Below are 14,267 nucleotides of genomic sequence, written 5' to 3' on the forward strand. Positions count from 1 at the left end.
TTATCTTGCTTTGCTTATTATATTCACAAGTCTATTTGTTTTTACTCATTCTTGGGGTTTATGTTTTATAGCTACAAAGAAGCTGTTGTTGTATTGGTATCGAAGCATACTGTTTACGTTTGATGCGTATGTCGATGGCAGGAACTTTTCTTCCTAAATGTTGACGTGGGGTGTTAAAAACTGCGACGAGAAAAAAAAGCGACAAAACTTACGATAATATCAAATCCATATTGCTTGATAACGGACATCACTTCTTCTAGCGACAGTTCTAATGATACTTCGCCGGGCATCCCTTCAAAGTGATACAGCAATGGGCCTATTGCAAGTGCTGTTAGTTTGAATTGCAAAACCTTTGATGGACAAGGAATTTCTGACACCTACCACAGTTAATCCAAATCCCTCCCGGCGCAAGCAGCCCCGAAATAACCTCAATGTAATGCACAATGTTATGTGCAGTGTCCAGGAAGAAGCACGTCAATATAGCATTCCATGAACCTAATTGCACACCAGTCAGCGCCGGGTATCGAGGGGTAGGGGTGGGGATTTCATCAAAAGTTTATACATGCTCACCTAGCTGATCAGGCTCACTATACACTTCCACAAAGTCACCAGCGACCATTGAAAAGTCTGCACCTTCGGGTATCCCGCCGGGCAAGACATCGGGTATACGGACGGGAGCGAGCTGGTTTGTTGCTGATGTGGAGTTTGAGAGGGAGTGGACCCATGGGTAGATTGTGTATTGGTAGTTGGAGTAGAGTCTAGAGGAGAGAGGACGGGGTGAGAAAACAGAACGAAGCAGAGTCGAGTACAAGGTCATTTCCAGACATGGATGCTCATGAGACGTATGATTATACCTGTTCAAGACGAAATTGGATGCAATCAGCATGTAGAATGAGAATTCGTTTCCTGTGGGATGAGTGGGTGATGTGAGACTGGGTTACTAAAAATGAGATGCTGCTGGCATTAATCGAATGGCCTTGTTTGACAAGACCGACCTTGACATGAGAATCCCTCTTTTGCAACATCAAAAGCTAATCTTCCTAGCCCTGCACCAGGTACTAGCACTGATACCGCTCCTCTATGATGTACACGTGTCAGTTTGATTTTAGGATGGGTTTCACCAACAAAAAATCCCGACGAACAACATGACGGTATTACCTCTGTGATACTGGTACATGTTCGAATGCCTTGCAAAGCGCTTGAATCATTGGCGTATACACAGCATCTCGCTCGGCCTTTCCCTACAAGGCGTGTGAGTAGATTGCGCAAAAGTAGATAGAGCAGAGAAAGGAGAAAGTGTACGAAATAATGAACCCTCTAGACTTCTGACATACCTCGTCACTCCAATCTCTCACAAACTGCCTGATAGTAGACCTAACCTTGTCCATATCCGACTCGCTCGACTTTGTCTTGTTTTGCCCCTGTTTATGAGCATGCGAAGACGTAGCATTTGCAGCAGCATGGTCATGCGAGTGTCCATTATCAGCATGCGAGTGTCCATTATCCGCATGAGTATGAGAATGGTCTGACACGGCAGCTGTGTGACTATCACGATTATTGTCGTGACTGGCGTGGCTATGTGCAGCATGATGATCATCATGTGTAGCTGCGACCTCATGATCGACGGAATCAAAGTCCATCATGTCTTCCTGTCCAGCAATCAAGTGTTCGATGAATGCACCGTTGACACGGATGCACGTATTGATCAAGTCCCATTTTTCTTCCCATTTCGGGGATAGGATGGCTCTGTGGCGTGCTGGGAGGGATGAAAAGTCTCGCTTCCGTTTGCGATGCGATGCTAGTGAGTGGGAGAGGTAGTTCTGATATGCGTTAAGGACTTTCGTGTAGTGTAGCTTCTCTTGGGCATCGTTGTTGGTACTAGTGGTAGCAGGAGCAGCATCGGGCTGAGATGATGTGGCAGATTGAGGTTCTACTGGCATGATTGTCCTCGCCCTGCTCCTATGCCTGATTAAAACAGGTGCGCAAGTTTGGTTTTCTGAGGATTCCGGCTTCAGACGGATATCAGTACGCGACATGTCGTTCTAATGAGATATGAAACGATGAAATTAATAAGAAAACACGTCTCTTTGCGTGTTTGGGTTTGTTACGTCACATTGTTCACTTTTGAAAATCGACCGCTCAAAACATCAAGTAGACCCAGACCATTGACAGCTTTCGGACTTGTCAAGTACCTTGGAAACGGAGGGCCATATATTCGGAGGCACTTGTCAGGTATGTCTACCTAAACGCGAAACGTCAAATCCATCTAGTAACAAACGCAAAACCATCCATTTAACCTAGTTCAAGTTTGCTGCCTTCGAATGGGGCAGGAGCATTCAAAGGCGTCTACCAACGAGGTCGGATCTTCCTTAGCTTCTGGAGGCGACACACCTGACTCCAAAAAGTCAAAGCGATTCAGCAAGGCATCATCATCCTCACTGAAAACGCCAATCTCGGAACGCCCGACACACACAAGGCTTGGGAGCTTGGAACTAGACTCTGAGCAGGCTCTCGCCATACAGGCAGTCACTAGTCAGAGATCATCTGACGAAATATCTGCAAACGGATCGGTTGCAACCACAAACAATACGACAAATCCGACGCCTCGTTTCCTACTCGGCCATAGACGTTCGCATAGCTCCAATACCACACATAAAGTCGCCCCCGAGTCACAGACTGCCTCTGACAAGGAAAACAGTCTTGCTCGACCACCAACATCAACAGAAGTAGAACAGGCACCAACGTCCAATTCACTAGCAACATCACCCATACTACCTGGTAATCTCGAAAATAGCAGTAGCCTCAGTAGCATCGGTAGTATCCCACTGAACGATATCTCAGCAATCCCAGCTGCCTTCCAAAAGAAAAACTCGCTAGCTTCGCGAAGATCCTCCACAGCCTCTGGTCACAACAGACAGACGCTCCTAACAAGCTCCAGAAGCTCAAGTGTATCAGCATCGTCAGATAGTGGTGCCGCTGTAGTTGCAAGTGGGAATAGCGTAGGTGGTGGTAGTACTGCTGGTGGTCCTCAATTGCAACCGCCACGATTGGATATATTACGAACAAAGTCATCTAAAAAAGCCAGTAAAGAGGCTCTAGCTGCTTCTATTATAGCAGCAAACTCTGGTCTAAGCACAGCGGCATCTGACGATTCAACAAAGGGAGGGCTATTGTCAAACCTGATCCCTCCATCAACGACATCAACAAAAGCATCAGGAACATCAGCTGCACCAATGTCGAAAGGTGTAGGATCGCAAATACCCAGTCTTGTTGCTGCAATAGATCCTACCAAACTCCCAGCCTGGCTCAGTAGATTATCGACTCTGTCGAGTAAAGACGCTACAAAACTATTGACAACAGCATACGCCGATATTGAGCATGAAGAACGAGACCGCATAACCGAGGCTGTAACATACAACACATCGCATAACGTAGCTGGTACAGGCGACGGAGGGCATTCGCATGGATTTTGGGCTGCCGGTACAGCAGCCAATTCAAGAAGAAATAGATATACAGACATATTACCATATGACGGAAATCGATTCCGCTTACAATACGCCACGCCGAGCTTAACAGCATCAGGCCCAACCACATCCGACTATATAAATGCATCACTAATCCAACCCCTGTACTCTAATCACATGTATATTGCTACTCAAGGTCCACTGACCAATACCATTGGAGACTTTTGGAGGATGATATGGGACTCTGGGTCACGTATGATTTTAATGTTGACGACACTCGAAGAACGAGGACGTCCGAAATGTGCTCGATATTGGCCAGATCAAATCGGGACTGCATTACGATTGGCTGAAGTAGGTGGTCTAGATTTAGAATATGCTGCAGAACTCAACTTTACCGAGGTTTTGCCACGATTATCCATAAAACGATCGTCACCAGTACTGCTAAATCAAAATCTACAAGGATCGACATTATCAGCTACCTCCGCTTCGTCCGCCTCTGCATTTTCTCTGTCAAAAAGAAGGAGCGATGCTAGCTTGACAGCTGCCGCTGCCTCGGATAGTGGGGATGATTTGCGTGGATTTGTACGTGTATTTAGGCTGTCGGGTCGTGGTAATGACGGAGTACTAGAGACTCGACGTATCTATCAAGTCCATTTTACAGGTTGGCCTGATCATCGAGCATCATCCGCCGAAGCCGTACTACGACTTCGCGAGGTGGTAAATATAATCGAGAATGAAGAAAGGCTAGCAGCTAGCGGCAAGCCCATGAATACCGGTAGTCTCTCGGCATTGGTGAATTGGGAGGAAGTCGTATCGGTAGCTAAACAACCCATTGTAAAACGTTTTTCACATCGTCGTGGTGCTTCATCGACATCCACGTTTGAAGGTGCTACCGCTGCTGCCAACTATAGTAATGGGAACAGTCTAGCCAGCAACAGTGGAGCAAGCAGCAACAATATCACTACCAATAGTAACAACAACAATGGGGCTAAGACATCTTCCAAAATATCATATTCTACACCAATAGGGCCGACAGTTGTGCATTGCTCTGCAGGATGTGGACGAACAGGGACGTATATAGCCATTGATTCTATACTGGCTGGATGGAAGGAGGCATCTGAGTACCCCATTGTGGATTCAACAGCCGAGAATCCTATAGATCCAATCATTGAAACGCTGAGGAAGCTGAGGGAGCAACGGGTCTCGATGGTGCAGACGTTAGAGCAGTTTGCGCTTTGCTATGAGGCTGTGCTTGTGAAGTTGTCTGAATAATTATGTAGATTTCGATTGATAAAAAGAGATGTGGTATACTACTATACAAAGAATCAAAGAAACAAGTGTGTTTTCTGCATGTGTTTGTGACAGTGGTGAGTGTGAGTGAGGTAGATAATGCAACGAGTAGAATCTCACAGATCTTTGAAATCTGTGCTTAATCCAACTCTGTTTGCTGTTTTCCGAACGTGTTCTTCAGAAGACATCTGCGACTCTGGGAAATACATTAGAAGCAGCTCCTACAAAAAATATCAATATTTCAATATAACTTCAGTGCATTAACCAAAATCTATACCCCATGTAAGCATCCCGACGATCGACAATCCGCTTTTCTTCATACCTTGTGCGTTCGTGATGCCTTTAAAAACGCAGCCAAATCATGCAGCTTTTGTTGCGCAAGCTTCAGTTCTGCCGATTCAAGTTTAGAGCTTGCTCGGATCTGAGATAGGAGCTCGTTCTTCCATATGGGGTTGTTGTTTCGTGATGTGTACTAATTTGTTTGACGTGTGAGGTTGATGCTTTGATGGACGGGAGGATTGGAATACGGGGAAATACCTGCTTGTTGACTTCACGGAGAACTGTTCTGATTACGGGGTACATGATCGATAGGGAGTGTAGGTTTAAAGTGGTTGGATTCGCGTAAAGGTGATGAAAGGTAGGAAATCAAGTATAGCGTCAAGGCTAACGCGAAAAGCTCAAGTTATTTAATACCAAATAGTATTATATTATGGTATATTCACGCCTTTTAATAATATGGAGGTTGGAGATCAAGGTACAAGAAGTTATAGAATTCGAGTTGCGTCAAGGGAATGAAAAGTATCAGACAGGAACAGTGCATTTCACATGCATCTTATCGCGTCGTGCATTGCTTTGACTATGAACTACGTGGCGATGACTTCCACCCTAGAGTGTTTATTCCGGTTTGGGTATATACGTCACAGCTGTGACTGCAAGGAAGTTGTGTGACCTCCTGCAAACACAGACTTTCAACACCAAAGTCGTCTACGAGAGGAATAAGAAAAGTAAGTCGGGACCATATCTTGCATCCTCACACCGTTCAGAGTCGCTTACTGATACACCGTTTACTAACCTCGCCAACATCTTAACCAACCTAGCTTCATAAACATGTCTGCTCACCACCACGTAGCCGCCCAACCCAAACCGGGTTCAATTATGCATGAATCCGGTATCATGATGTCGCCAAAGGCTGCCGCCATGCTGGAAAAAGTCAAGGCTTTCGTAGAAGTAGGAGATACAAAGCATGGGGTGATGTGACAGTACTATTCTAAAATGGGTTTTTTTGTCTATAGACTGAATGTATCCCAGCTCAAAAGATTTGGGAAGATCAATTGGTATGTTGATAAGACGGTGGTTGCCCATCCGTTGCACTTTGCTTTGGTTTTTTTGGATTTCGTATCGACGTCATATGTGCAGGCGTGCATTGAAAAAGATATCGAGTGATCTGGTTATGGATGCTACGACGTAGTGATTACGTTCGTCGTGCATCGTTCTTTGTTTTTCAACTAACTTCTCTTGTTTTTTTGACAGAACGCTATGAAGACACGATGGGAAGCTCCCCCAGCCATTGAAGAAGACCTCAAGAAGAAGGCTAAAGCTCTTGGCCTGTGGAACATGGTATGTATCAGGCGATGCAAGTTTGCTCAAACTTTGCAACGTGGACTCACCTTTTCACACAAATCAATCATCCTAGTTCTTGACCGAAGAATACGGAGAACTCGGACCCGGTCTCACCACCATGGAATACGCCGTCATTTGCGAAACTCTAGGAAGATCTGGCCTCGCCTCAACTGCTACCAACTGTGCAGCCCCAGATACCGGCAACATGGAATTGTTGGCCAAGTTCGCCAGCCCTGCCCAAAAGGAAAAGTGGTTGAAGCCTTTGATGAATGCTGAAATCCGGTAAGTCTTGTCCATTTGCAAACCATTTTGGCGTTGCACTATATATTCACGCGGTTTATGATAGATCGGCCTTCACCATGACTGAACCCGATGTCGCAAGTTCCGACGCTACCAATCTAAACTTCAAAATCACAAAGACTTTGGATGGCAAGCACTACATCTTGAACGGACGCAAGCACTGGATTTCAAACTCGTCCAACCCCAAATGTGAACTCTATATCGTGGTTGGAAAGACTGATGATATGGGTGGCCGCCACACTTCGCACTCGGTTGTGTTGGTGCCCAAGTACACTCCAGACCGTAAATTGTACCCTGGATTGAAGATCATCCGTCATATGACTGTCTTTGGTTATGATGATGCAGTAAGTTGTAGCGTGCAATCGATGAGTGATTTTCTAACATACTTATCGGTGTTTTTTTGTAGCCTCACGGTCACGACGAACTCTTGTTCGAAAACCTCCAAATCCCAGTTGAGAACTTGGTTCTTGGCGAAGGTCGTGGATTCGACGTCTTGCAAGGACGTTTGGGTGGTGGTCGTATTCATCACTGGTACGTCCTTTGTGGGTTACTTCGAAACATACGGTCGCAGTTGTGGACATGTTTTCAATAATTTTTTTCGCAGTATGAGAACTTTGGGTGTTGCAGACCGTGCCCTCGAATTATTTGTCTTGGAAGCCACCAACCCCAAGAAACGACCCTTCAACAAGCTAAAGGGTGAACAAGGAAAGATTCAGTGGGATTTGACTGAAGCCAGAATTGAATTAGGTTGGTGTAATGTAGTTTTTTTTTGCGAGCGAGACAGTAAACTGATTTTACGTCGCTTTTGTATAGAAATGTGCAAGCGTTTAGTCTACTATGCGGCATCAGCCATGGATCAGAAAGGATTCAAGGACGCTCGTCGTGAAATCGCCATGTGTAAGATCAAGGTACGTATTCAGAGGTTTTTTATGCCTGACGTTACACAAGCAACCAAAGTTGCGTTAACGTTCAAACTATTCGGGGGAAAAATGCTGTGGTACAGAATCGAACCAGACATTTTGGGGACCCTGCTGGAAGATGAGGATATACATAGGGCAACTACTGATGATACTTTATTGCTCTAGGTTCCTCGTATGGCTTGTAACATCATGTAAGAGTTTGCAAGAAAGCGGAGAGGTTGGTCTGAATGTTTGGCTGACGTTGATTCCACTTAGTGACTCCGCCATCCAAGTTTACGGAGGGTAAGTTATGAGTACACTCGATTGCTGCGCTGTGTGGTTTCGTACTTGGACAAGATCTTAACTCTCAACATTTTTTTTCAGTTTGGGTATCTCTCAAGGTACCGAACTCGCCAAGATGTGGGCTCACATCCGTCACTTGCGATTCGCTGGTAGGTTTTCGCCGAGCTAATTGTTCTACCCGCAACACAGAAATGTAATCACAAGACAAACTCTAACCATATTCCTACATTCCCAACCGTCAAAAGATGGCCCAGATGAAGCACACAGCCAGCAATTGGCAAGAAGCGAGCTCTCTGTCGCAGACAAGCTCCGAGTCAAGTACGAAATGTACCGTCAACGTGAAGCTGAATTGAGAGCCAAGTTGTAAAAAACACCGAAGGGCAGTTGGACTGATAAATTCCTTACATTCACATTGTTTTACAAGCTTTGGAACCCGCTCAAAAATAAACTTTGGTCTCATCGTTTTTAAATGGCTTCTTACACGTTGGTTTGTCACAGAGAGCACTTCCGACACTGTGTTGCAAGAGTAGTGTTGATCTCTGTCATCGTCTCCGCTCAGTTGGCAGTGAGGAAGANNNTCTTCCTCACTGCCAACTGAGCCATTGGGAGTGTGTTTGCGACAACGACGTAAAAGTGATTCTCAAGGCTTCAGAATGCGTATTCTGTGCAAAATTGAGGCCGGTCTGAGATGGAAAACGACGTGATGAACTCTACATCGCGTCTGTGGTGGTTCTGATGCATGACCACACTTGTAGGGTCCTTGGCAATATCGTGCCGGTAAAAATACCATTGAGCGTTGAGTTCGTAGTCCATCGCGTAATCGTGCCAACATCTTGGATTGATGTCCAAAATTTTCACGTTACGCGTTGGGCACGTCTGGAACAAAAACCAATCAAGTCAAACAACTATTTCACAATCAGCGGCTGACAGTTCTCGAGACTTGAGTTGCAAATAAAAGTTGTGACGTTGTTCATCACGATTCAAAATCCGATTTTTTGAGGTTTACAGCACGGCAACACTAAAAGCAATGGCAGACACAGTAGGAAAGGTACGTAAAGCTTACCGCAGGTAGATTGATGGTGCCAAAAGCCTCCTTCTTAAGTCCTACGTTCAAATTGCAGCAAAGCTCAAATGTCACTTCTAGGTCATCACCTGTAAAGCTGCAGTTGCATGGGCAGCCAAGCAACCTCTCTGTAAGCCTCTTATAGCCCGCTTGCGTTGTCTCGTTTAATATGTCACTACTAGGAGCTTTTCGCTCAACATTCAAACTTAACTCAAAAACCTGTCTGAACGAAATAGCAATCGAAACCGTTGAAGTTGGAACGCCACGAGCTGGTGAAGTTCGTATCAAGCTTTTCGCCACTGGTGTTTGCCATACTGATGCATATACTCTATCGGGTGCTGACCCTGAAGGAAAATTTGTAAGTCAACTGTCGGTTTTGGGCATTAATCTTCAAATTAAGCCTTTATCTTGCTTGAAATTACTGCATTCTGTACAAAATTGCCTATTGTAAAGTACCAGCTAACCAAATTAAACATTTCTTAGCCTGTGATTATGGGCCATGAGGTAGTTCAATCAACAGGACTTTGATATACAAGTGTGTATTTGCTCATTCGTGATCATACTAGGGTGGTGGAATCGTCGAGTCTATTGGTGAAGGAGTTACCTCTCTCGCTGTACGTTATTTCATAAAGCCGACACGTAGCACAGCATAATACTCACAACATTGTCTGACCCTTACAGCCAGGAGACCATGTCATTCCCTTATATATCCCTGAATGTCGCAAGTGCAAGTTTTGTACCAGCGGAAAGACCAACCTTTGCTCCGTTGTTCGTGAAACACAAGTACGCTTTTCGGAACATGGTCACTCGTCAGCGACGTTTTTTGGCGTATCTCTGACGAATCTCTTTCTCTTAGGGTGCTGGTTTGATGCCCGACAACACTTCCCGTTTCACCTGCAAAGGCCAACAAATCTTCCATTACATGGGAACATCCACTTTCAGTGAATACACTGTCGCCTTGGAAATCTCAGTTGTAAAGGTCAACCCCACCGCTCCACTCGATCGTGTATGTCTACTCGGATGTGGGGTTACTACCGGTTATGGTGCAGCAGTCATCACCGCCAAAGTCGAACCAGGATCCATCGTCGCAGTATTTGGCTTGGGAGGTGTTGGACTCTCTGTCATCCAAGGAGCCAGAAAGTGTGGTGCCAAACGAATCATAGGAATTGACATGAATGAAACCAAGTTTGACTTGGCTAAAAAATTGGGAGCTACCGAGTGTGTGAATCCGAAAGACTTTGCTGGAAAGCCAATTCAAACAGTTTTGGTGGAGATGACTGATGGTGGTGTCGATTATTCGTTTGAATGTATTGGAAATGTAGATGTCATGAGAGCTGCCTTGGAATGCTGTCACAAGGGATGGGGACAGTCCATCATCATTGGAGTCGCTGCATCGGGACAAGAAATCAAGACTCGTCCATTCCAATTGGTCACTGGTCGTACATGGAAGGGCTCTGCTTTTGGTGGTGTAAAAGGAAGAACCCAGTTGCCAGACTTTGTCGAAGACTATCTTGGTGGCAAACTGGATCTTGACTCATGTAAGCCATCAAGACAGAGCTCATTCATCTTGACTTACGTCTTAAGTCATGACTGCCTTCGTATAAGCTAATATACATTTAAATGCTCCTTGTGGTTTTAGATGTAACGCATAGTTTCAGTCTGGACGATATCAACAAGGCCTTTGATGTGATGCACGCTGGAGAAAGGTACGTAAATCCTCGTGTATGAGCATGAGCATTACGAAACTAACTGACAAAATCATAATGACTAGTATCCGCTCGGTGATCCTTTATAAATGATACAACAGTGATAAACGCGCTTTAGAGCATCTGCTTTGTTTAGCAAAAAAATAGAGTCTGCAGTTTTCAGTATATATGACGCTGCGATGCGATTCTTTTTGTGTTCATTTATTTCATTATCTAGAGATGATGTCATCGGTCACACATTGTTTTGCACTTTTGCCATAAGATGAGAGTTACACACGCAGGTTTTAGATGAGCTGAGTGGAATGAGAGATTGAGTAGATTGAGTAGATTAGAAGGTATTGCTTTTACCACTGAAAGCGGTTGTAGAACGTCAAAAGTAGAGCGTCAAAAGCGTCAACTACCGTTACGATACTGACATATAACGGAACTTGATATGTATGCAACTAAAGCGCATGTCATTGATGCAGCCGAACGTGGCCTGAAGATCGTAAGTCGTCTCGTGTCGGTCTGACATTGGTTTTTGGTTTGGCCGGGATCACAGCTGGCCAGAAGGCCAGAACGTTCGCGAGCTGTTGAGACGAAGTAGTCAGCTAACGCGTCATCTTACATAGGCGGTCAACGTGTACTCCCCTTTACGGCCAACAAATCACCCTGTATCCAGCATTTCAGCTACAGTTATTTTCGCACATGCTACTGGTGAGTTCTTATCCTACATACATCTTAAGCGGTGATCAAACGCTGATTATCGGTCTGTAGGCTTCTGTAAGGAGACATGGGAGCCTACAATTCAACGACTCTTCGAAACTTCACCAAACGTGGAAACCTGTGTAGCATTTGACGCCAGAAATCACGGAGACAGTGCGCTCTTAAATCCCCAATTCATTAAAGACCAGTCGCCGCCACCGATGGAATGGGATGTAGGGGGTCAGGACTGTGCTAAAGTTGTGGTGAGTTGTGAAATCATGTTGGTGCTGGTTTGTTGTGGTTTCTGACGTCCCGCATGTAGGACTTCGTGCTGAGTTTATGGAACGCTGCTGACGCCAAGAAACCGCTCGACAGAAAGAGTGGTAAAAGGCGAGTGCTCATTGGTTGCGGGCTCTCGTTTGGTGGCGCCCAAATTGCTGGATCTGCTGCTTTGAGAACGTCAGCATACTCTGCCCTTGTGTTGATCGAGCCTATAATATACCCCATGGTTACTGAGGTATCAGGTTTATTTCGTTTCATACTTGGTGTTAGTCTAATCCTTTTTTTTTGTTATAGGAACCCTCCCAGCCTGTTAGAAATCCTCTCGCCGAATCCGCTGGCAGAAGAAAGAATGGCTTCTCGTCGCTGCAAGAGGTCTACGCCAACTTCACGGTGCGAAACAGGTCTCTGTATCCACGTCGAAACAATTGTACTGATCTCTGTATCTTTAGAGTAAAGGTTTTTTCAAAGTATGGCAAGACGACGCCCTATGGGCTTACATAAACGGAGCATTCTACGAAGAAGGTGGTAAATACTGGTTGAAATGCACGCCAGTCCAGGAATCAGCCTCGTTTTGGGGATCTCGAACCTCGACTGTCTTCAACAAGTTACCGGCCATTCAAGCACCAACGTACATCGTGTCAGCTACAAAACACAATCTAGCCGATCTCCCAATCAAGCTACCTAGCGGTGAAACAATGTATGCTTGCAATACCGGTTTCAATGTACCAGCATTCAAGCCCCTAATCTCTTTTCTTTTCATTTCTAGCGGAAAGGATGCCGGTATCGCCAAAACTCTGCCTCGATGCATTGAAGTGGTTCGAGTTGCAACTGGCCATATGATACCGCAAGAGGACAAAGAGTTCGTTGCCAAGTACATCAACAAGGTGGTACAACAGACTGAAGACCGGGTCAGTGAAGGTATCAGAATGATGCCTGGCAAGCTTTAAACTAGAGTGGAAGGCTGACGCTTGCTTATGCCGTCTGACACGAGTTGTGGGTGGGGTAGACTGAGACCTGAGCCTTTGATAGAAAATAAATCCGTTTGAAGTGTGTCGACTTTGATAAAAATAGACTATTTTGAGATCTGCAATGTCAAGTGCAACTGGAAATTGATTATACGATGGTAAAACAAAGACCAAACAAGAAGTTGTTTGTTGGAGGGGCAAAAAAGTCATCTGTGCCAGGGGTCATCTTATCTCCCAGACCTGAGTCGAACAGGTGACATCGCGGTGACTGATGGTTTGCCAATTACAGCCGTGCACTCTGCCAACTGAGCTACTGGGAGCGAGGATCTGATGAGATGTTGTGGTGAAATTGAAACTCTTCGCGGAGACTAAGTTCTGCAACTGTCATGTTGACAGGAAGGTCTCACCTTTAACCTTTAGGGAGCGTCACTGTTGACAGGATGTCAAGGATCTTTCTTGATACAGTTTTTGTTTCGCTGAGCTCGTTCCATCTCATCTGCGAGAACATCCTTCTGCAGGACAGACATGGAATGTCGGTCTCAAAAGCTCTAATAACCTAATGTTCGCACAAGCACGTCATGCCTCTCTGACATTCATCGAATTCGTCCATTTTCGAATCAGTGAACATACATTTTACCGTGAATATCAGAATGGAAGAAAGAAGACGCAATTGCAATTCTACGAAAAACTAGGACGCTCCGGCACCGATAAAGCTAACGAATGTCGTAAATCTGCAGTATCAAGATATTCAGAATACCTGCATTTGAATTTTCGTCCCCTTTGCTTCAGGATTTACCCTTAAGTAGGAGGTGAACATGATTTACTCAGCTATACCAATTTTGATGAAACACGACCATCACCAACTCTAAACGGAGTTTCAACTGCAATCCAGAATCCGAAATTCGCTTTTATTGGTTCCAATAAACAACTCGAAGGACCATAACATGACTCGACTCAATTTTACCACACACAGACATCTCATTGGAACTTCGTACGGTAGCTCAATTAGAAGAGCATCTGATTTTAGGACCATTCCTCACCATTATTCTTCGAACATTCCGTAATGCCAAACCTGATGAAACGGGATGTGGTGATGAAAGAGGTTCGGTGCCTTGCGGTTGTGATACTCGATGTAATCGTGACCAGGTGCTTGAGATCAGTGGATATCTCCTTTTTGCTGCAGAAAACGTCGCTTTGCGCTTCAAGCAGAAACCAGAGTTGCAAATGTGTGCTTCTTGGAACCCTCAGAATAGTGAAGCTTTTATGAAATCTTTCCATAATGTAAGTCTGTGTGTTGTTATCGAGTAAATTTGTTGCTGGCTGTCTCTCGCAGAAAGATCCAAAAGTGTCTTATTCTTCCATAGTGTTGTCTAAATGATTAGTGATTAGTGTTTGATTTCTATGATGGGGTTGGATGATGTGTTTTTTATATGAAAAGCAAGGGTAAAAGAAAAAGCTTATAGTTCTTTGTAGAGTAAGATTTCGGCTCCGTCATAAAATATGCCTCGAAACAACGCCCATTGCGTTCTTGTCAATGGACTGACCATCTTCTGATGGCGTTCTAAAAATGGTGGCACCCAGTGTCAGCCATATCAGAAAATAGGTGGGGCGATAAGAATCAGGATAGAGGCAGAGCCGGCTTCATCTGCTTGAAAACATCCCCACATCCGTGCCCTTATAAGCAACCACTT

The 14,267-nt window shown here is 45.0% G+C and overlaps 5 protein-coding genes across 5 annotated transcripts; 3 read left to right on the forward strand and 2 right to left on the reverse strand.

The window, feature by feature from the left end:
* Positions 1-45: 45 nt before the first annotated feature.
* On the reverse strand, positions 46-1,940 carry SmJEL517_g05999 (carnosine N-methyltransferase; the record flags this gene model as incomplete). Its single annotated transcript, XM_031171925.1, has 8 exons — positions 46-153; positions 213-316; positions 382-495; positions 571-758; positions 855-906; positions 996-1,078; positions 1,159-1,241; positions 1,335-1,940. 8 exons carry the CDS (start codon positions 1,938-1,940, stop codon positions 46-48), a joined length of 1,338 nt encoding a protein of 445 aa, XP_031022100.1.
* A 381-nt stretch (positions 1,941-2,321) lies between these two features.
* SmJEL517_g06000 (uncharacterized protein) lies at positions 2,322-4,736 on the forward strand (the record flags this gene model as incomplete). Its single annotated transcript, XM_031171926.1, has 1 exon — positions 2,322-4,736. One exon carries the CDS (start codon positions 2,322-2,324, stop codon positions 4,734-4,736), a length of 2,415 nt encoding a protein of 804 aa, XP_031022112.1.
* Positions 4,737-4,870: 134 nt separating this feature from the next.
* SmJEL517_g06001 (uncharacterized protein) lies at positions 4,871-5,336 on the reverse strand (the record flags this gene model as incomplete). Its single annotated transcript, XM_031171927.1, has 3 exons — positions 4,871-4,975; positions 5,077-5,226; positions 5,292-5,336. 3 exons carry the CDS (start codon positions 5,334-5,336, stop codon positions 4,871-4,873), a joined length of 300 nt encoding a protein of 99 aa, XP_031022111.1.
* Positions 5,337-5,861: 525 nt separating this feature from the next.
* On the forward strand, positions 5,862-8,243 carry SmJEL517_g06002 (uncharacterized protein; the record flags this gene model as incomplete). The annotated part of the gene is made up of 12 exons (XM_031171928.1): positions 5,862-5,981; positions 6,047-6,088; positions 6,285-6,371; positions 6,448-6,656; positions 6,721-7,018; positions 7,081-7,205; positions 7,279-7,421; positions 7,488-7,582; positions 7,760-7,785; positions 7,850-7,876; positions 7,958-8,025; positions 8,122-8,243. The coding sequence occupies 12 exons, from the start codon at positions 5,862-5,864 to the stop codon at positions 8,241-8,243; spliced, it is 1,362 nt and encodes a 453-aa protein (XP_031022098.1).
* Positions 8,244-8,903: 660 nt separating this feature from the next.
* Positions 8,904-12,558, forward strand: SmJEL517_g06003 (uncharacterized protein; the record flags this gene model as incomplete). The annotated part of the gene is made up of 15 exons (XM_031171929.1): positions 8,904-8,924; positions 9,021-9,069; positions 9,176-9,297; positions 9,423-9,443; positions 9,506-9,553; positions 9,621-9,722; positions 9,796-10,477; positions 10,579-10,645; positions 10,711-10,720; positions 11,257-11,341; positions 11,402-11,592; positions 11,652-11,846; positions 11,906-12,001; positions 12,061-12,308; positions 12,378-12,558. The coding sequence occupies 15 exons, from the start codon at positions 8,904-8,906 to the stop codon at positions 12,556-12,558; spliced, it is 2,118 nt and encodes a 705-aa protein (XP_031022097.1).
* Positions 12,559-14,267: the final 1,709 nt, after the last annotated feature.

This window comes from Synchytrium microbalum, assembly GCF_006535985.1.
Source record: "Synchytrium microbalum strain JEL517 chromosome Unknown SmJEL517_scf0070, whole genome shotgun sequence".
In the NCBI taxonomy this organism is placed as follows: domain Eukaryota; kingdom Fungi; phylum Chytridiomycota; class Chytridiomycetes; order Synchytriales; family Synchytriaceae; genus Synchytrium; species Synchytrium microbalum.